The sequence below is a fragment of the Lepisma saccharinum genome, chromosome 4 (genome assembly GCF_977018435.1).
Source record: "Lepisma saccharinum chromosome 4, izLepSacc3.1, whole genome shotgun sequence".
NCBI lineage: Eukaryota > Metazoa > Arthropoda > Insecta > Zygentoma > Lepismatidae > Lepisma > Lepisma saccharinum.
Window position 1 is genome coordinate 116,857,494 of NC_139232.1, and position 23,652 is coordinate 116,881,145.

The following is a 23,652-nucleotide window of genomic DNA, read 5'->3' on the forward strand; positions in this document are numbered from 1 at the left end:
ACAGTAATTTAAACTAAAATCGTCTTCGACTTGCAGGAACGAAATCGAAGATAATACCAGATTAGATAAAGTTCCTATAATTGAGAGAAATGGCCTATACTTTATTAATAGTAGCATACAAGGAAAACAGGTAGATTTACTTATTGACGTGGGTTCCCAAATCTCAATTTATCCTTCCCATCTTCTCCCAACTGAAAGAAAAACATACAAGGTACAATCCACAATCCAAGGTGTGTCCGGATCGAAACTGAGTGTGTCTGAAATTGTAGTTCTTCCTATCATAATTGGAAAGCGTAAATATTCGCACCCATTTAGAATAGTAGATTCAATTAACGTCCCTCCCCTTTTAGGAAATGACTTTTTACGAACGCAGAGGTGCGAAATGTCATTAAAAGACAATACAATAACTCTTTGTCATTTAGGACGTACTCCTAATTATAGTATTTTAAGATCAAAGTACAAGACTCACCAGCTGTCGCATGACATATTTACCCAAATTGAGAATGTAAATGTGTATGAGGGAAAAGCTACCCTTTCAAACACAGTTCAGTTAAGTCCACGATCCAAGACCTATATCAATTTGAACATTACCACTACGACACCTAACACCCCTAAGCCTGTACTTTGTACCCCATCTGCTTCCCTTATGGCCCAGCATCCAGAAGTCCTTCCCAATGATACAGTAAACACTCAGTCACCTGTCATTCCCAAAGACAACCCTATAGAACTAAGGCATGTCAGCGCTAGTAAAAATGAACTTGCGGATGCACTCTCCCGTGCAAGTTTACCGCTTGACAAGACTAATCATGACAAGAAAGATGATGATGATGATGATGACTTATTTTTTCATCAAGTATTTCATGCACAAGCAGCAGATTTTGATATTAGTTCAGAACAACGTAAAGACCCCTATTTCAGAGACATTATTGATGTATTAGAAAACAAAGATAAAGCTAGTGACCCTAAACTAGAAAAGCTTTCGTATTCTTATGTACTCAAAAATGGAGTCTTATACAGGACTAATAAAATCAAAACTGGTAATAGGGATAGACTTTGTATTCCCCATGCATTAAGAAATCAAGTTTTCGACCTTATTCATGCACACCAAATGAATGGAAGTCACCAAGGTGCACAAAAGACATATAATTTAATGCTTATGCGCTACTTTCTCCCCAATATGAAGAAATTTGTGTACGATAAGGTTCGACATTGCATCCCTTGTCAGATTTCAAAGAAACCACAAGGTTCTAAACCACATACCCTGCAAACATTTCAACCAGCCCAAATTCCTTTCCAACGAATTCATATTGACGTATGTGGTCCTTTAGTCTCTTCAAAAACACACAAATACAAATATTTCCTATCGGTAGTTGATAGTTGTACAAGGTATGTAATTACAGCTCCTTTGGCTAATCACGATGCACAAAACATAGCAACAGCCCTAGTTGAGAAAGTCTTTTTAGTCCATGGCATCCCGGAAACGATCTATTTAGATCGTTCAACGCCCAATTCAAGTTTACTCTTACGAGAGTTAGCCAATATTACAGGTGTACAACTAAAATATGTAGATACTTGTGCCCATTTCACGAATGGATTAGTTGAGAGTTCATTTAGTTACTTAAAGAAAGCTATGAGAGTCTTTGTGTTAGAAAAGAAAGCTTCGTGGTGTGATTATTTGGCTAGCGCAGCGTTCAGCCACAACGTTACAATCCATTCTGGATCCCTCCAGAGCCCGTATTTTACTTTATTTGGCTACAACCCAAGGATCTTAGCTGACGCAGTCCTTCCTTCGAACCCCGACAATGTTTCCCAGACGAACGCACAGAGACTTGAACTCCTGACATCCATACGAAAGACCGCTCATGACAACTTGAACAAGCGTTATGAACAGCAGAAAAGGTACGTAGATAGCACTTCTAGGAAAATACAATACTCACCAGGACAACATGTATGGATTCTAGATGCCACTCCAACTCCAGGCGTGTCAAAAGCCTTTGCGTCCTCTTATAAGTATAAAGGAACTATTCTTCGCAAAGTTAATGAGAATTCCTACGAAGTAACTTACATCGACGGGAGAAGTAAACAAAAGACTGATACTATTACTATTTCTAGACTTAAAGCCCGCTACGACTAGTGCCATGATAACCCCACTAACATTCATTAACACACCATTCCGTTGTCACTCGCTTTAGCCTCCTCGTTCCTCGTTGCGTACATTGCACATGCATGATCCAGCATTTTCTCACGCTCATCCACTTCCCCCCCCCCCTCCTTCCACTCCTCGTGCACGCTCTGCATTTCTGCGTTAGAACGAACTCATTTTTATTTTTAATACAACATGGTTATTTTTATTTTAACAAGATTAGGATTACAGAATGCTATCTCAATCGTCGGAACATTTATAATACATCTCTTGCCTAATAATTAATTTTTTTTACAGATATTTTAATGTTATTTTATAATTTGCGTTTAAACGCATGGTAATAGTCAGAACATATCACTTAGCTGATTTGACTAATAAGTACTTAGTGTGTTTATGATTTTTAACTAGCAAATATTTTTTTTTCCCCATTTGCTGGTACATATACGCTCAAATGAAGAAAAAAGTACAAAGAAATAAAGAACGAATGAACTAAGATAGAACAAGATCAGTGATTTAAAGAACAAATGAACTGCGTAGAACTTGCTTGAACTTTTGGCTTATTAGCCATAGCAATTTTTTTTATTTACGCTTAGGTGTAACGCGAACTGCTTCTTTGAAAGCTGCAATGCACTAAATATGTTAATAAAGCATATAATAAAATAGGCAAATGTTCCCACTCTCTCCTTTAATTTTATAGTTCAAATATTGATAGCATACAACATGGTATAGCTCATATCCCATGAAATTACAACCTACTCTATTTTTCAATGAACTTTTACACAAATATATTACTTACTCTTTTTCACTTCTTTTTTAATTTTTTTTATTAGCAGCGAATCGAAGGCGCTTAAACCTTTGTCCACAAGACACGTAAAATTCTTGCAATTGCTTTTATAAACGACATTTACACATATTACAGAAGGAAATGTCTCGTAATCACTTAGTTCGTTCTATTATCGCTGAATTCTCCCTTTCTTTTCTAATTTCATTCCCGGCTAAGCCGACTATTCGAAAATTCCCCCCCCCCCCCGTTGCGCCCCAGCAAACTTTCCTTACAACATGGAATTATTCCACCTATTCCCCCCCATTCCCCCCCGGCGAACTTTCCCTACAACATGGTAAACCTGTTAATCAAAAACAGGTCCCCTTAAAACCCTACATGATATAAGTAATAACGCCCCTTCGCCGTCATTCAAATTAGATATTACCTCCCCTCCCCCCCAAAATGATTCACCAGTTTTAACTGAAAGTCCCTTTTCAATCGATTTTATAACCCGTCATCACTTATTGTAAATCTGCTCCACTACCTTTTGCTTTCTCCTAATTTTTCCCTTTACGCTTGTTTCATTATCTCATCGCCACGGATGTTACTGGACCCATGACGAGACCTGCTTGTACCATCGAGCGACAGACCTAGGCTCATCGCAGAGACCAACAACGATTTTGTGGAGTTCCAGCACCAACAAGGACCCGTTCCCGTCTGGATCCCATGGCTGATTTTTCCATCTCCCACGCCGCGACCCAGATGTGGAGCGCTTTACCCAGGACGTCTCTTGACCCAAAGCGCCATCGCAAATTTGACTTCCAGACTCAACTTCGCTGACGTCCCGGCGATCTTCATCGACAGGCCCCGCCCACTCCGTGCGTACTGCCCGTGTTTACTGGCGACACATGATAATTATTGTTATCTTACATCGGCTACAAGTGTTCCGGTGCTCAGCTATTTCAAGTACCGTAAGGCACACGCAATTAATACAAACATATGTCATTTACAGTGCCAAAGTTAGTGCCCATGGGTACTACCCATATTGGATTAGAGATACGTCTCTTTCTTTTGTGTTTTTTTTTTTTTTTTATCGTCAGCTGCACAGCACGTCCAGCCTCTGGCGGCATGCAGTTTACAGAGTTGCCATAGGTAACATACCTCAAGGCTCCGCCCAGCATCGTGTTTGTTCCGCCGAGTGTACTTTGAACTCAGCAAACAGTAAATACAACCGCTTGCGGTTCCCGGCGTTTCCTCACACTGTGCTGACATGTGTTTTTTTTTTTATTGTGCTGTCATCACTCAATCAAAACTAGTTCAGTGTTACGCTTAAGCAATTATTTTATCCATGCCTCAAGACTTAGTTGTTGTGCTCGTACTTTTTGAGTTTATATGAGGCTATAACCTACAGTTTTCATTTTTTTTATTATTCTACGTGTTTTTATATTTTTTTTCTCAACGATGTTTAGTGCCACGTTATTTTCGATGATATGACTCTTCTGGTGATTACCATTTTTTTTTTCTACGGTGATGTGATTCTTCTACTGATTGGTTTCCTGTATTGGTCTTCTACACGTTTGATTTGTTAATAAATCCTAATTTTTTAAATATAATCTACTCCGGATGAAGTTGTCGACCATCACAGAGTGGTTCGATTATTTCAACAAGGGGAATGTAGAGATATGGAGACCATTAGACCGAGAAAACCTCGTATGTTAATATTCACACTTGTTCATTTCCTGAACTTGTCCGACCAGCGAGCGATCTCAAGAATGCGCTAGCTTGTAACTTCCGTAAAAACCAGGAACTGGAAAGGCAAACGCGTGGATCTAAACAGGATCTACCGCGTTCGAAAGGTTTAACAACCTTTCGACGCCTGTAATGATAAAAGCAAGCTCCTACCCGGAGCTAGCTCTCTTTTGATTCTGACACTCATCGACGCTACATGGATAACTAGTCCGATTACTCTACAACACTTTACACTGCTAACTACGACGATGGAACACGGAGTTGCCGCTGCCTAAGCATGCTACAAGGCGCAAGGGATCGCTTGGCTTGGTGAACTGAGGATCGCTGGATAGAACCTTGGAACTTTCACGATTCGGTCTGCGAGAAGCATTAGGACAAGACATCACACACATCTACCAGGTATGAACAAGCGTGAATAACCTTTTACACCAACTTTCCATATCTCTACCCTCCTACGGAGCAGGTTCAGCCATCAAACATTATTAAGCTCTACCTCAAATGTTTAAATGAAACTTCCCTGTACCTCAAAGCCCAGGTAAAACGGGCTTACAACACTATATAAAATTGTAATTCAGTATTGTATCGAAAACTTTAGGTAAATAAATTAATAAACACCTTATGAGTCTTCAGTTTGGTCGGAACAACAGAAATTTAATGAGGTAAACGCCGAATGTACGTTTCTTATTATTTTTAAACATTTGAGCAACGAAATACACTGGAAAATGTGTAATTACGTATTAGGGCTTTACTGATAACTAGGAACGAGATTCTTGCCTATTTTCGTTTCTTGCTCTTCTGGATTAGGACGTAGGCTGTTTTAATGTTTTATGTTGTTTCGAGCATGATAAGGCATTTTTTGTAGTGCTTACAAATCCTCATCTTGTGACTGGTGCATGAATCCTACGTGCTCTTCCAACTGCAAATTTCTTCAGTCATCTCTCTCTGTTTCTCTTGCTTGTTGTCGGGAGAAGGCTTTGATGTTCTCCCTCTTTCAGTCTTCAATCATTCCATCTTCGCCCGCCCTTTAGCGATGTTTGCTTAACTGTTCTAGCAGGCACACCGAATGTCTTGGAATATTTCGACTGGTTGTGCCGCACGACTTCAAAGAGTGACTTTCGTTAATCAACGACTGTAACTTCCCTCCAAACTTAGTGAAATGAAGCCATTACCAGAGAAATCGCAATGAAAACTTTGCTAGGAAAGATTGTCTGTACGAGCCTACCCTTCTCAAACTCGGGAAAAACTGTTATTATATAACGTTGATTTATTCATGAAGATAGGTCAAAGTACCGGCTGGTTAGAAAAAAAGTTTCCCTTGTCGGAGCACCGCAGCTCCTTTGAATCAACGGATTAAGGCAACATTTGGTTTAGACCATATGGGGAAGCGAATCCCGACGAAAATAAAGTAGTTCAAAATTTTTGCAACCAGGTGGAAATGTGGATGCTGAAATAACGACAAACAGAACTCGGACATGCAAAGGTTCATCATCAGTTAATGTCAGTACAGCATTGTTCAATATGCGCGCCGTCAGAGTGAACGACCCTTTGGAACCGTAAGACAGCGTGATCAATAGTTCCGGGGAATGATAGCGACATGTCGTGTTTTGCCGGAAGAGTCCGTATACATTTCTGACAATGACACTATTCGACACTAATGTTCGAAGGTACTTAGAACCGCAAGGCATATGGTTTGATTTACGAACTGGGAACACGTACAAATTTACCTACTACCCCACTCAAAAAAACTACTTCCCAGATGAAATCACGAATACGCCAGTAAATGGGCATCTCCCAAAACAAAGAGCTTAATTCGCACAGTGTAAATATTTATCTATTTGTGTGTGTGTGTGTGTGTGTGTGTGTGTGTGTTAAGGCTCGTAATATAGTAGTTACCCATTTTCTCCCACTACTACTTTCTTAATCTGGTTAATTTTTCGTCTCCTTCCTTGTTTGTCTTCATAGAAAGTTCTTGGGGACGCCGCACGTGCTGACGCAGAGGAAACCCAGATAGGACATGCCGATGCCACAATGATGGCTGACAAGCACCGCTGGGCTCCACCTCCGCAGTTAACCCAATTTTCCGTCTCGCTGGTTCGTCTGAGGGATGGACAGGGACGGGCTTTTTGATATTCTGTCCCTTCCGTTCCTCTGGCGGCGCAGGAAGCCCGTTATTTGTTTGCCTTTCGATGACAAATTGCCAACCGCGAGTGGAAGATAGAAAGACAAATGAATTCCGTGAAGCGGAGATAAAGCGAACAACATTCGTCTATTTCTGATGGCTTTCCTGAGCTCCTTCTTCGGTTAGCCCTCCAAATTGTCTTTCGAATAATCTTTCATTTCAAGAAGGTCGAAACGAGACGGACTTATTGTCAGAGACTATCCTATTCGTATGCTACTTTGGTAAACTCTAGTATGCTTTTGTTATGCCATATATATGTAAAATAAATTTTGTTAATGTAATTGCAAAGTTAATTCATTGGTGGCAACTTCAAGCCTGTGCAACGTGGTTGCATACATTCAGGATAGAATGCCGTTTTACTAGGCTCCGTAGAAATTGAACGACGCGTAAAGACATTCTACAAAATCACATATGAGAAATATATGCACTTTCAAAAATCATGAGCCAGTGGCGTGGCCAAGGCTGGACAGTAGGGACTGATACCTGCTTAATCAATACAAATCCATTCATAGCAATTCTTGCACACACGGTAGACGTTGACTCAAGCAGTGTTTCATTGAATGAGGTGGGAGAGAAGTACGACAATGAAAAACAATTCAAATATCTATTCAAGAAAACATAATGAACTGTAATGTTAAAATCTGTTTTCTATTTCTAACTGGAAGCAGGTCAAGCTTACGCTAATTAAGTGTCGCATAAGAAAGGACAGGCAGTAGCATATCTGTTTGTGGCCTTGCTATTTCAAGCTCTATTTTTAAAATAAATTCTGACAACAACTTCGTAAGGTTTGCATAACCATTCAGGATACACAGCTTAATGTTAATTATTCCATTGTTGACAAAGGAGGTAATTGTTGTGGCCTAAGCAGATGACAGTAGGAAAGAACATTAAATGTCAGTATTTTAAAGAAATTTAACTCAGATAAATGGGTGCAGAAATATTCAGATAATCTGCTTGACAAAATAATAAAATATCCAGATGATGCATGTAGGATGAAGAATAAATGATTGATGAGTACCAAGAAAAGTTGGTTGATTCATAGTTGCTTGTGTGTTCAGTAGGGTTTCAAGAGATTCCCGAATAAAATGCAGGACAATGTTTTCCATTACCAGCATAATGCTATGAAGGCGAAATCAATGGTTACTGTGAAAAAATTCAAAAATTAAAATTTGATTTCCAAATTTTTTAAAATAAAAACGATGAATGGCCTCAACTATAGTATGTTGAAAGAAAGGATTTTTTTTGGCATTTTGAGATGATTTAACAAACTTCGCAGCAACACGTTAACTAGTCTTACCCATAAATACTTGAAGTGGCTACCCTGTCTATCTGAGGAGATACGTTATATGCCAGGACACCTACGTAGAGATGGATAGTCGCTCTCAGAATTCTCTGCAACAATTCTAGCAGTCGATTGTTGAATATGTGTAAGTTACCAGTATTAAGCCACAGTAAATCTCCCCAGTACGTAAGAAGACAGGATATAAGATTATGCAGAAGAGTTTTATAGATTCAGACCAGATAGTTAAATTTCAAAGCAGAAAATCCTCGCAAAACAGAGTTGCAGCCTTTCAAAACGCTGTTTTCATTTGAAGTTACAGCGTTCACAAAGATATGTGACAGTTTACTTGTAATTATCAGCCCCTTTTAATAAGTAACGCAAATTACTGTAAATGAAATGCAATTATTTGTGTGAAATACGCAACTTTTGTCTGATATTCATCTTCTAGGGGGGTCGTGGCACCTCCGCCCCGCCCCCCTCCGGAAGCCTATCGTCAGACTCACTATTGACTGGACTACCATGGCTGGGATAGTGTAATAGCACACAGTTTCCCAATTAATTACATTTTCTGTTATTAATACGAAGAAACCTGGAAACCCTCCCTTTGTAACTGACTTACCCATTAGGACTCTGAAATTCCAACTTAAGAACATTAAACCAGTAAGTAGCTGCTATTATTCTCCGAAATTCGGTCTTTCCACGCTCCAGTATTTGTTCCCAACATTCTTATTGAGTTTGCGAGAACAAACGCCCGCCGTAAACTCAAAAAGTTTCCGGTTCGGCTCGCTGGAGACGATGCCGAAGTTCGAATCGGGTCTTCTAATGAAGTTTTTTGTTCCCGTTCGGCAGGAGAGTGTCCGAAGCAACCAGGCCGCGTGTTACTGATTGGTCTCCTGAATAATCTTTCGTCCCTCCCGACCGTCCATTAGGCCGGCTGCTGTGACATGGAATTCCTCGTTGCGGAGAGAGAATAGTCTTGCTTTCTGAATGCGGATGTATTGATCGTGTTGTACCAGTGTAGTAGGCGACAGAATTCGGCATTTATTCCTCACAATGGTAGTTCCCCGGAACATGGCTTGTACACGAAATTGCTCTGGAAGTGTCCTCGTCCCTTCCCCGATTTTTCCTATCGGATACAAAGGATGCTTTCACTGCGGGGACAATGAGGCGGGCGATTTCCATTATGTTATCTCTCCGGATTATCTCTCGGGTCACTTTGTATTCTGTGGGACTTTAGTGCTTGTTTCTTTATGAAGTTATTTTGCATGACGTACCACGTCAAACTAGGTTCCGTTAGTTCGAATGTTCCATTTCTACCTCTTCGTGCGAAGAGACTATTAGATGAAATTGATGAACGAGTACTCACAAAGAAACACCCATGTCCACGTCAGGAATCGAACCTTGGACCATCGAAATCGACTATCAACGGCTATCAAATGTCAATGTCCATTTCTTGTTTTCATCCATTTCAACATTATAATCATCGTTGAAAGTTTGCTTTAAGTCCACCTTATCCACAAATAGGTTCGTCGGGATTGATTTAAAGAGGGATTTCAAGCATAGTGTAACGCTTCTTTATAGGAAGTCAAACCCAAGGACCCTTCTTTACAATGCGACAGCGTTAGCTGTTATGCTATCGTGGAGGTTATTATTATACTAACGAAACAACAGAAATAGCACAAAATTTAAAATTATTTTGTTTTTCAGTTCATCAATAAGGGTTTACACATTGCAATACCTAATAAGATGGCCTTGCGAATGGCGTAGTTCTAACGTCGTCGCCTCATAATCACGGAGCCCCTGATTCGATACCCCGTGGAGTCACACAGTGGTTCGGATCGCACTTAAAACTGTAGGTCCAGTGCGGAGTAGCCTTTCTGTGCATAAAGTGAACTTAACAGAAATTGAACAACGTAATAAGGTACACAGAAGATAATCACCCTTCTCACAACTACAATGTCTACGGGAAGGGACCAAATATGTTCCCGTCCTCTGGCTTTTGGATGATCCAATCAAATAAATTAGTGAATTCGAATTATACTAATTCATCTAGACTTGAATGTGTTATGCAGTTTTGGTGTTTTCTACTGTCAAGTACAGTAATGCACAGATTTCCCTGTTGCTTTCTTAAAATTGAAAAAAAGGAATTATACTTTATCTGCAAGCCCTTTCCCGATTAGGCTGTATCAAAACAAAGTGGAATTCAAATAAACTTTGGCAAAACTTTACTCAATCACAGCCATTTAAACACCACCTGCAAACCACTGAGATTCATGACTACATTGCCAAAGGATTATACCAAGTGAGAGAGCTCTTGAACAACCCTACACGAGATTCATATTAGACATTTAGGAATATGCTCCACTGGGCACCGAATCCGGGCACTCTTAATTACTGGACGATAACGATAACCACTCATGAAAGATAACAGACTAAGGGTGCCCTGCGCGAAAGAAGCTGGACCCCTGGTGTTTCAGAACCGTTAAAAGAGATAACACTAATGCACCGGAACGTATACGCGACGTAGTGTTATTTAACGTACATACAAATAAGCTTATTTTGCATATAATGACAGCTAAATGTATTTTAAGTATTTTGTGTTCTCGTTTAAGTCCAGTTGCATTGATAGACTAATCTGAGCTTGACCGACAGGTCAAAAATTGAATCCGAAACACTATGTGCCTCCACTGGGTATCGAACTCGTGAACCCTGCATTACAAGGCGACGACGCATGTTGGAAGCTCCAACTAAACGAATTTCGATACAGCCATGTCGCAAATGTAACCTTAAAACGTGCGTCACGCCAGTATCGCAAAACAACAGTACAAAGCAAGATGACGGCTACCTGCAGCAAGTTTTTATAACAAAAATCGTATAATGTGAAATCCCCATAAAGTCCTATCTATTGAACATAAGAACATTCAGGACGTCCTCCATATATTTTCTAGTTTTTGAATGGGAGTTTCTTCTTCACTTTTCTTGGGTCTTTCCTCCTCCACTCTCTCTTACACATATTTCTCTTTCTCACATCAGTTCTTCCTCGCGCTGACGATATAAAGATGGTTCTTATCACAGAGACGGACTTTAGGGGAGCAAGGCACTTTCTGTCACCCAACGTAAGTGAAGCAGAAGGGAACACAGCGCTGTTGCTGGGAGAGGGGTGTAGGGGTTGTGTCTAGGATCCTCAAAGGCATATGAAGTCTGCGCTACTCACGAAGCTCCAATAGAAGCCTTTTCTGCACTTTTACATGGGAGGCAAAAGTTTATGGTTCTCGAGTTACTTTCTTTTTCTTATTTTTTTATATTTACCGTGAAATAGATATTTACAACATTTTAGAAATAAAATATGATGCTTCTGAATAAGTATTTAGTAGAAGTATAGGATTATTATGCAAACGAAACAACAGAAATATCACAAAATTTAAAACAATTTTATTTTTCTGTTGATCAATAAACGTTTTACACATTGCAATATGTAATGACGTGGCCTTGTTCTCCTAAATTTAAGCGTCAGATAATCGACCCCATCCCACCAAATATAGTTTATGAACATGATAACGACAATTCAAAATTCTCTTTGATGAAACATAACGTAAAAGAAAAATAGAGCTTGAAATTTTACAAAAATAATAACAATTTAGGAATCATTGAAAATCATGTATTGCAACCAAATAAGTCATAATAATAATAATAACATAGAGAAACATTGTAGCAAATTAGCATAGCAACTATTTTTGACCTGTTTTCGGCTCGGTGCCCGACTGTGTTAAGAGGTCGATTTTAGATCTAGCCACAATAGTTTCTGCATTCGGGTTCCGACTTGGACATGGTTGTTCTTTGTGAGTGTTCCCTTCACAATTCCATACGATCATCACTCATTCTCATCGTCGCGATTATCCAAAAGTGACGGAAAAGCGACATAAATAACAAGAATATAAATATGTGTGTGAGATTCTAATTAGTTTCCTTACAATTTAGCTAAGTAGTGATAATTACATTGAGGTACATTATTGCTTTTTCTGTAATTCTTGTAGGAGAAATAAATATTAGCAAATAAATAGAACTTTTAATTTCACTCTTACTTTCATTCTACACATCAGTGTTTGTTGTCTTATGTAGTAATTCTCGAATGTGTTTGTGGAGTTGAATAAAATTCTCTTGTTGCTGCCATGACTCTATATTCTACTATCAATAATTCTAATAATACCTTGCAAAGAACTATAAAGGTGCATCTTAAGTTGAAAACATCTCTTCCCCTAATAGAGACTGATAGTCTAATGAAAGGATAAACACGTTCTTTACGCAAATAGGCAGGAAGTATCACCGAGTGCCACCCTTAATCTTCTGAATGAATGTGAACGCTAATATTGAAATGATTTTTTGGTTTCACACGATAGATATTAGTGTCGTATTACACATTGGCTTCACTCTTATTAAAAATGTTACAGAAACTCTGTTCACTTGACACTGACATTTCGTTAAACCATATTTATAAAAATTTCGAGGTATATGATGCTGTATTTTTCGCAGTAAATTCGCAAAAATGACACTATTGTCTTTTTTCTGCCCTAGAAAAAATTCTAAAGCCTGAACTTTAATTCTAAAAATTAAAAATTAAAATAAATGCCATGTATTACGAACCAGCGTTGGGCATTAATACATGCGATAAGTTACTTAACCATCTAACACCATAATAATGAACTCATAATACAAATAGACAAAGTAATAGCATCATAAAGTGTCAACTATAATATGTATTTGACAAGGGTTTGTTGTAAGAGCGGGTCCGCAAGACCGAAACACGCCCGCTCAATCGAGACGATTCCATTCTCGTATCCTATTTAGCTCACTTCTATTTTCAATGCAACAATTGTATGTAAGTAAAGTTGCATCAATGAAGTACACGTATCTCAAAATGATAGAAAATACAAGTCATTGTAAGATACTTGATACATGGAATTCACACGTTATCAAACCAACACAAATTACACAGCACATCTAATACTGAAACTTTTCATAGGAAAACCATTTCCAACCGGTAAATATTCTCTATTTAGCGAGAAAGAAATAGAGGCATCCCCAAAATACACTACACCACTCTTTGTTGACACTATCCGTTCCCTTATTTATCACAACGTGCTTTCCGTCAAAACATTTTCTAGGCAAGTAATACTCGTCGATCGAACAGATCGATATGATTTCGTGTGATAACTCGAAGGTTGAAGGTTCGAATCCGCATTTTAAAATCAACGGAACATGGAACTAAACGCGAGAGTAAAGACACGCAAGCATAAGATGATTTCCCAGGCAGGAAGGGCAATACTGTTCCAGAATGCCGACGCAGGTTTGGGGAACACGGTGTACACGAGAACAAGTGCGTGCGAGAATCTTTGTCAGGAACGCGACACGTGTGCTCGCTCCTTCGGGATGCTGGGCGCCCGGACGTTCCGCGAGAGGGCGCCACCCGATGCCTCCGGCCGGCAGGGACCGGAACGGAAGAAAGCTGATGCACTCACCTCAGATACTCCCGAGAAGCGATGGACTCCCAAGACATGTTCGGAGGCGGTAGTCGAACCGCGGGCTCCGCGGCGGGAGCGCCGACCTCTGAGTATACGCAACCCGTGGCACACAAGGTCGCCGATCGACCGCGACTGGCAGGGCAAACGAGGTCAGGTACGTGAGACGCGGCTTCGGGTGTCCTCGGAGGCGCTCGGCTCCGCCCGAGTCCGTGCCGGGTGCAGATTTTCGGTTCTGCAGAAACTACGCCCAGTTTCGTTATCCGACTGTGGCAGCCGGAGATGCTGCGTTTCCTAAGCAACCGTGGACGCCTTAAAGCGCCCCATCAGACTACTAAGCCGTGAACGAAGTTTATCGAAAATAATGTCGTTTGATGCCTCTCTCCATTCTTCTTTGTTTAGAGCCACGCAAGTAGGTGTGGACGACGCTAGAAGTTTTTGTAAGGGGATAAGCTTGACATGAAATTGAATACTAGATGTGATTACAACTTTCAATTTAACGCAACGCACTACGACGCCAGGTGTCTCGGGTTAGAATCCCGGCTTGGCCATGGGTGTTCTTTGTGACTGTCTATTAATCAATATCATCAAACCTTCACTCATCCTCATATTCGCGATTACCCAGAAGTGGCAGAAAATCGAAGTAAAATAAACCAATCAATCAGTATTATTAAGTAATGATAAACTATTCCATTGCCAATATGTTGTTAGGAAGATACTTCTACTCGTACCACCAGATTATTCAGCAATACTGCTATTCCTTATTGTTTACACTTCATACAATTAAAACACTAACGTGCACCGCGTTCAAGAAAAAGTCTTTGAAAGTTAGAGGGAAATTCTAGTCACGAAGTTTGAAGTTTGTTTCAAGTCCACTTTATGGACACATAGGCTAATCGGCAAAGCTCATACAGTTTAAAGTGGGATCGGAACAATTACGTGTCTCCACCGTGTATCGAACCTGGGGCGCCTTGATTACCATTACGCCATCGGGGATGCCGTTTAGCTACGAAGTGTTTACGCTGTGTAACTTCTCAGGCAAAAATCTCATTCTTGGAATTTTGGAAACTTTTTGAAGTATTCCTTTCTATATTGAGTTGGAAAATATGAAAACATGAAATTTTGACGTGATTTTACACCCAATTGTTCGATTTGATGCATTTTTATTTCGCTCATTATCTTAACTTTATTTCAGTTACGAAATTATATATATAAGAAATTTTTCCTAATTTGGAATGAACGACTTATATTTCTAGGGATTTCATGTAAGTAGTCCAACAATGATTAATACAGTTCATTGGCTCATACTTCAAGACAGCTTACAATAATTTGACTTTATTACAGAAACCATAGGCAACCCATATACATTTTTACATGCGTGCACTTCATTTCGTTGATTTTTCTAGGCCCAATGGACAGGTTCTTCACTGAAACCTCCGGGCTGTCCTCTCTTAAGCCTTACGTGGACTCTTTCTCCGTTAACCATTCGTTCCAGTGTTCCAGTGTTCCAGTTCCTTCCTCGTTTATTGATCACTTCCAGCATTGCTCTTCTTTCACAAGCTTTTCCCAATATGGTTTAATTTCTTAATTTCCTGTCCATTTCGCATGCTCCATTCTTCGCCATAACCCTATTCCATAGCTTCTAGTCGATTTTCCTCACTTCCATGTTGCCATACCATTCAAAACTACACTCCACACAAAATACTTCATTAGTCTCTTCCTTAACTATTTTTTCAAAGGTCCACGGAAAATTTCTTCTTCTATTCATTGCTGTTAGTATATTTTTAACACAACATACACATATTTGAATATTTCTAATTATTATACTTCCTTAGTTTAGTTACAAATCGTTTAGCTACACGCTTAACGTTCACGAAAATTATGGAACATGTGACACAGAAACGAGTGCAGTGCGTTGAAAGCTTGAAATAAGATCGTAATATTGCAGACGTGTTTACAACATGAAATAAACCCACAGATTTCCGACATGTGGAGGTACTCAATGGAAATCGGCCAACCATCTGGAGTATCATTCCTGGATCTGCCAATGAGTATGACATATTCCACATGATACTCGAGAAAGTTCTCTGGAAGAAAAATGACAGACAGATACGTGCATCCTACCTCAAAACACTAGAAAATTTGTCACCGAAGAGGAAAGTGAATGTCAAATAAAGGTAGTTTATTGTATATTCAGCATCGTTGTTTTTTCTAAGGTTAATCGCGGGATGCGGATGAATGATGAAAAGTTGGAATGGATAATGGAACAAAACAACGAAGCATCTCTTTGGCCTCTATGTAGGGAGGCATGGTAAAGGGTGAGATTAGTGTAGGACGCCAGAACTATCTGCATCGAAAAGCTTTCTCCTTAATGTATGCAACCAACAAAACAGTACCATCTGAAAAATCTGCTTCATCTTCGAAACGCCTCAAGACCTATAGCAGGCAACGTGGCCTTTTCTCGGCGACGCATTTTGACTGCATACGGTCATTACAGCTGACCCGGCGATATTAAGATAAATTTCTGGGCTCTGGGTAAATTTTGCAGACAAACAACTGTGTACTTACCATGCGGATGTGGAGCTCTTCGCCTCCTTCAGTGGAGCACGTCGTCCATCGCACTCGTACTTTGCAGCACTGCCCGACTCCTGACGCGTCGTTTATTCCCTTGAACCTAGAGAAAAGTAAGTACGTCGTCAGCAACCGAGAATGAATTTACATTTAAATGCATTAGAAATTGTGTATATTTCTAATTTCATTGACAGACGTTGAGAAGAAGAAAATATAAAGATGCACTCTGTCGGTAGCTATGTGGAAACAGGTTGGTTTTTTATTGACTTTGTTTTTTATGGAGTTTGGTAACATGGAGTGTTAATAAGTAATATTATTGTTTTTACCTCATATGTCCTTTCAGCCTGATTGCGATGAAGAGACATAAAGGAAACACCCTTTTGTTCCGTACATCCTGAGTCCTTCGATAGCGAGATAGTGAGCAGACTCCCCAAGTGGCAGGCAGAAACAGTGAAAGAACTGATATAGTTCTCTATAAATAAGAAATACGGTCATGGTGTTATCATCATCCTAATATTAATGCATTACATAATAATTACTTCGCCGACCTCCGTAGCAGAGTGGTTAGCACAGACTGCTACGACACCATGGATACCGGATTGGAATCCTGCCATGGGCATGAATGTTCTTTGTGGGAATTCCTTCATGTCATTCCTCATCGTCGCGATTTGCCAAAGTCGCACAAATGCCGTAAATAAAAAGTTTTAAAATATTATTTCCCATTTCTGGCATAACGACGAATTAACACATGGTTACGAAATTATCAAATTAACATAATCGTATGATCAGTGTTAACGCTGTTATACAGGAAATGTAAATATGATGCCTGGGACATTTTCCCACAAGCAACAAACAGTGGAGAATGTGAACAACCAGCAAAAAATATCCATTAACAGTTAATGAAACGGTCGGGAAGTTGTTCTAAGAAATCATAAATTAACGGCAAAGATAAAGGTATGACACCGCGTTATGAAGACACCTAAAGGGTTCGAACTAGGGCGCCGGCATAGTATAACAGGTGGTGTGATCAGCACTACGCTGCGGTCTATGATTGCTCTTATGCGCCCATTGCAGGATGAACCCCGTCCAGGGAATCGAACCCAGTTCTCCTTCGTGGCCGATGGTGTAGGCGTAAGTCTGTCGCCTTGTAATCAAGGGGTCACGTGTTAAATACCCGGTGATTCGCATCCTACTTTAAACTGTAGGTTCAGTCCCAATTAATTTATCTCAGCATAAGGCGAACATATTTGGACCTAAAAGGGACGAGGAGACAGGTGAGTGGAGAAGGTTACATAATGTAGAACTACACAATTTGAATTCATGTTCAGATATTATTAGAATAATAAAATCAAGAAAGCCAGTCCATGTGGCACGAATGGGAGAAGAAGGAAGAGTTTAAATCAGTGGTTTCCAAAGTGTGCGTCGCGGCGGCCTGGAACGTCGCGAAATGTTCCAAAATTTTCACTGAAATGACACTTACTTGTTAGTCTACTCATGGTTTTAGTACTTTTTACACATGAAATGTTTCTGAATTTGAAGTATGTGTTTTTCTTTAACTTAAGGCAAGCAACCTAACCGCACTAACTGAGTGTTGCGAGTGTTAGATAGGCCTACATTCTGACTTGGACGCCGCGGAAAAAGTCTTGAAACACAAAGGGCGTCGTAAAACAAGAAAGTTTGGGAACCACTGGTTTACAAAATTGTTGTCGGGAAACCTGATGGTAAGAGACCTGCAGGAAGGCCAATACGAAGATGAAGGGATAAGGTTGAAATGGATCTAAATGAAATCGGTAAGGATGGAAATGATTGGATTGATCTTACCCAGGATAGGGACAGATGGAAGTCTTGTGTTGCTTCAGCCATAAATCTTTGGGCTTAAGAAGGCTAGAGAGTTAATTACTATAAGGCGGTCTTAAAACACGTATCCTTCGTGACGGTCAAATTCACTGCAGACCGGGCCACGGCAGCTTAGAAAATAACAGGAAATTCACGATTGTTTTACATAATGTAATCGCAGTAAGTTTGGCATAATCCTAGAAGTAATGCAATTAAGGTATCAAAACGACTCAAATTGTATTTTCGGAAAGGTGACGCCTGAGTGAAGCCAAATTCCAGCCATCCTGTGAAACCAAATGAAGCTCCGCACACAAGTCTACGCGAGCTTTGTGGTCGTGCGAGGGGAGAGTCTCCTTAGGGCGCGATCGAGGTCCGTGAACTTAGCTCGCCACTTGTCTAGAAAAATAACGAAATTTTGTCCATCGTTAGTGCTACGTTAGTGCTCGTTTCTGCCGTAAACAGTTTCGTTAGTGCTAATATAATTCCAAAATTAGGGCAATTTCAAAATGGGGCGGGCTAAGTTCACGTAGCCCGCCACTTGTCTAGTAATCTCATGAAACTTTGTCCATCGTTAGTGCTACGTTAGTGCTGTTTTCTGCCGTAAAGAATTTCGTTAGTGCTGCTATACTTTTGGAACAAGGGTCGTTCCAAAATGGGGCGGGCTAACTTCACGGTTTTCGAATTTTCCACAAAACCACCGAAATTTTGCCCATCGTTAGTGCTACGTTAGTGCTGTTTTCTGCCGTAAAGAGTTTCGTTAGTGCTGCTATACTTTTGGAACAAGGGCCGTTCCAAAATGGGGCGGGCTAACTTCACGGTTTTCGAATTTTCCACAAAACAACCGAAATTTTGCCAATCGTTAATGCTACGTTAGTGCTGTTTTCTGCCGTAAAGAGTTTCGTTAGTGCTGCTATACTTTTGGAACAAGGGCCGTTCCAAAATGGGGCGGGCTAACTTCACGGTTTTCGAATTTTCCACAAAACAACCGAAATTTTGCCAATCGTTAGTGCTACGTTAGTGCTGTTTTCTGCCGTAAAGAGTTTCGTTAGTGCTGCTATACTTTTGGAACAAGGGCCGTTCCAAAATGGGGCGGGCTAACTTCACGGTTTTCGAATTTTCCACAAAACAACCGAAATTTTGCCCATCGTTAGTGCTACGTTAGTGCCGTTTTCTGCCGTAAAGAGTTTCGTTAGTGCTGCTATACTTTTGGAACAAGGGCCGTTCCAAAATGGGGCGGGCTAACTTCACGGTTTTCATATTTTCCACAAAACCACCGAAATTTTGCCAATCGTTAGTGCTACGTTAGTGCTGTTTTCTGCCGTAAAGAGTTTCGTTAGTGCTGCTATATTTTTAGAAGAAGGGCCGTTCCAAAATGAGACGAGCTAAATTCACGGTTTTCAAATTTTGCTTAAAACCACCTACATTTTGCCAATCGTTAGTGCTACGTCAGTGCTGTTTTCTGCCGTAAAGAGTTTCGTTAGTGCTGCTATACTTTTGGAACAAGGGCCTTTCCAAAATGGGACGAGCTAAAAACACGGTTTTCAAATTTTGCTTAAAACCATCGAAATTCTGCCAATCGTTAGTGCTACGTTAGTGCGGTTTTCTGCCGTAAAGAGTTTCGTTAGTGCTGCTATACTTTTGGAACAAGGGCCGTTCCAAAATGGGGCGGGCTAACTTCACGGTTTTCGAATTTTTAACAAAACAACCGAAATTTTGCCCATCGTTAGTGCTACGTTAGTGCCGTTTTCTGCCGTAAAGAGTTTCGTTAGTGCTGCTATACTTTTGGAACAAGGGCCGTTCCAAAATGGGACGGGCTAACTTCACGGTTTTCATATTTTCCACAAAACCACCGAAATTTTGCCCATCGTTAGTGCTACGTTAGTGCTGTTTTCTGCCGTAAAGAGTTTCGTTAGTGCTGCTATACTTTTGGAACAAGGGCCGTTCCAAAATGGGGCGGGCTAACTTCACGGTTTTCGAATTTTCCACAAAACCACCGAAATTTTGCCCATCGTTAGTGCTACGTTAGTGCTGTTTTCTGCCGTAAAGAGTTTCGTTAGTCCTGCTATACTTTTGGAACAAGGGCCGTTCCAAAATGGGGCGGGCTAACTTCACGGTTTTCGAATTTTCAACAAAACAACCGAAATTTTGCCAATCGTTAGTGCTACGTTAGTGCTGTTTTCTGCCGTAAAGAGTTTCGTTAGTGCTGCTATACTTTTGGAACAAGGGCCGTTCCAAAATGGGGCGGGCTAACTTCACGGTTTTCGAATTTTCCACAAAACAACCGAAATTTTGCCCATCGTTAGTGCTACGTTAGTGCCGTTTTCTGCCGTAAAGAGTTTCGTTAGTGCTGCTATACTTTTGGAACAAGGGCCGTTCCAAAATGGGGCGGGCTAACTTCACGGTTTTCATATTTTCCACAAAACCACCGAAATTTTGCCAATCGTTAGTGCTACGTTAGTGCTGTTTTCTGCCGTAAAGAGTTTCGTTAGTGCTGCTATATTTTTAGAAGAAGTGCCGTTCCAAAATGGGACGAGCTAAATTCACGGTTTTCAAATTTTGCTTAAAACCACCGAAATTTTGCCAATCGTTAGTGCTACGTTAGTGCTGTTTTCTGCCGTAAAGAGTTTCGTTAGTGCTGCTATACTTTTGGAACAAGGGCCTTTCCAAAATGGGACGAGCTAAATTCACGGTTTTCAAATTTTGCTTACAACCATCGAAATTCTGCCAATCGTTAGTGCTACGTTAGTGCTGTTTTCTGCCGTAAAGAGTTTCGTTAGTGCTGCTATACTTTTGGAACAAGGGCCGTTCCAAAATGGGGCGGGCTAACTTCACGGTTTTCGAATTTTCCACAAAACAACCGAAATTCTGCCAATCGTTAGTGCTACGTTAGTGCCGTTTTCTGCCGTAAAGAGTTTCGTTAGTGCTGCTATACTTTTGGAACAAGGGCCGTTCCAAAATGGGACGGGCTAACTTCACGGTTTTCGAATTTTCCACAAAACCACCGAAATTTTGCCCATCGTTAGTGCTGTTTTCTGCCGTAAAGAGTTTCGTTAGTGCTGCTATACTTTTGGAACAAGGGCCGTTCCAAAATGGGGCGGGCTAACTTCACGGTTTTCGAATTTTCCACAAAACAACCGAAATTTTGCCAATCGTTAGTGCTACGTTAGTGCTGTTTTCTGCCGTAAAGAGTTTCGTTAGTGCTGCTATACTTTTGGAACAAGGGCCGTTCCAAAATGGGGCGGGCTAACTTCACGGTTTTCGAATTTTCCACAAAACAACCGAAATTTTGCCCATCGTTAGTGCTACGTTAGTGCCGTTTTCTGCCGTAAAGAGTTTCGTTAGTGCTGCTATACTTTTGGAACAAGGGCCGTTCCAAAATGGGGCGGGCTAACTTCACGGTTTTCATATTTTCCACAAAACCACCGAAATTTTGCCAATCGTTAGTGCTACGTTAGTGCTGTTTTCTGCCGTAAAGAGTTTCGTTAGTGCTGCTATATTTTTAGAAGAAGGGCCGTTCCAAAATGGGACGAGCTAAATTCACGGTTTTCAAATTTTGCTTAAAACCACCTACATTTTGCCAATCGTTAGTGCTACGTCAGTGCTGTTTTCTGCCGTAAAGAGTTTCGTTAGTGCTGCTATACTTTTGGAACAATGGCCGTTCCAAAATGGGGCGGGCTAACTTCACGGTTTTCGAATTTTTAACAAAACAACCGAAATTTTGCCCATCGTTAGTGCTACGTTAGTGCCGTTTTCTGCCGTAAAGAGTTTCGTTAGTGCTGCTATACTTTTGGAACAAGGGCCGTTCCAAAATGGGACGGGCTAACTTCACGGTTTTCATATTTTCCACAAAACCACCGAAATTTTGCCCATCGTTAGTGCTACGTTAGTGCTGTTTTCTGCCGTAAAGAGTTTCGTTAGTGCTGCTATACTTTTGGAACAAGGGCCGTTCCAAAATGGGGCGGGCTAACTTCACGGTTTTCGAATTTTCCACAAAACCACCGAAATTTTGCCCATCGTTAGTGCTACGTTAGTGCTGTTTTCTGCCGTAAAGAGTTTCGTTAGTGCTGCTATACTTTTGGAACAAGGGCCGTTCCAAAATGGGGCGGGCTAACTTCACGGTTTTCGAATTTTCAACAAAACAACCGAAATTTTGCCAATCGTTAGTGCTACGTTAGTGCTGTTTTCTGCCGTAAAGAGTTTCGTTAGTGCTGCTATACTTTTGGAACAAGGGCCGTTCCAAAATGGGGCGGGCTAACTTCACGGTTTTCGAATTTTCCACAAAACCACCGAAATTTTGCCCATCGTTAGTGCTACGTTAGTGCTGTTTTCTGCCGTAAAGAGTTTCGTTAGTGCTGCTATACTTTTGGAACAAGGGCCGTTCCAAAATGGGGCGGGCTAACTTCACGGTTTTCGAATTTTCAACAAAACAACCGAAATTTTGCCAATCGTTAGTGCTACGTTAGTGCTGTTTTCTGCCGTAAAGAGTTTCGTTAGTGCTGCTATACTTTTGGAACAAGGGCCGTTCCAAAATGGGGCGGGCTAACTTCACGGTTTTCGAATTTTCCACAAAACAACCGAAATTTTGCCCATCGTTAGTGCTACGTTAGTGCCGTTTTCTGCCGTAAAGAGTTTCGTTAGTGCTGCTATACTTTTGGAACAAGGGCCGTTCCAAAATGGGGCGGGCTAACTTCACGGTTTTCATATTTTCCACAAAACCACCGAAATTTTGCCAATCGTTAGTGCTACGTTAGTGCTGTTTTCTGCCGTAAAGAGTTTCGTTAGTGCTGCTATATTTTTAGAAGAAGTGCCGTTCCAAAATGGGACGAGCTAAATTCACGGTTTTCAAATTTTGCTTAAAACCACCGAAATTTTGCCAATCGTTAGTGCTACGTCTGTGCTGTTTTCTGCCGTAAAGAGTTTCGTTAGTGCTGCTATACTTTTGGAACAAGGGCCTTTCCAAAATGGGACGAGCTAAATTCACGGTTTTCAAATTTTGCTTAAAACCATCGAAATTCTGCCAATCGTTAGTGCTACGTTAGTGCTGTTTTCTGCCGTAAAGAGTTTCGTTAGTGCTGCTATACTTTTGGAACAAGGGCCGTTCCAAAATGGGGCGGGCTAACTTCACGGTTTTCGAATTTTCCACAAAACAACCGAAATTCTGCCAATCGTTAGTGCTACGTTAGTGCCGTTTTCTGCCGTAAAGAGTTTCGTTAGTGCTGCTATACTTTTGGAACAAGGGCCGCTCCAAAATGGGACGGGCTAACTTCACGGTTTTCGAATTTTGCTTAAAACCACCGAAATTTTGCCCATCGTTAGTGCTGTTTTCTGCCGTAAAGAGTTTCGTTAGTGCTGCTATACTTTTGGAACAAGGGCCGTTCCAAAATGGGGCGGGCTAACTTCACGGTTTTCGAATTTTCCACAAAACAACCGAAATTTTGCCCATCGTTAGTGCTACGTTAGTGCTGTTTTCTGCCGTAAAGAGTTTCGTTAGTGCTGCTATACTTTTGGAACAAGGGCCGTTCCAAAATGGGGCGGGCTAACTTCACGGTTTTCGAATTTTCCACAAAACAACCGAAATTTTGCCCATCGTTAGTGGTACGTTAGTGCCGTTTT

General features: G+C 40.7%; 1 protein-coding gene across 1 annotated transcript in view; it reads right to left on the bottom strand.

Moving 5' to 3' along the window:
- LOC145987069 (43 kDa receptor-associated protein of the synapse) overlaps nucleotides 1–16,568 on the bottom strand; it is a 203,351-nt gene extending 186,783 nt beyond the window's left edge. The window contains exons 1-2 of the mRNA XM_083121526.1: nucleotides 16,530–16,568; nucleotides 16,201–16,280 (exon numbers count right to left, since the gene is read on the bottom strand). Coding sequence (XP_082977652.1) covers nucleotides 16,201–16,280; nucleotides 16,530–16,568 — 119 coding nt within the window. The remainder of the gene's footprint in view (nucleotides 1–16,200; nucleotides 16,281–16,529) is intronic.
- Nucleotides 16,569–23,652: the final 7,084 nt, after the last annotated feature.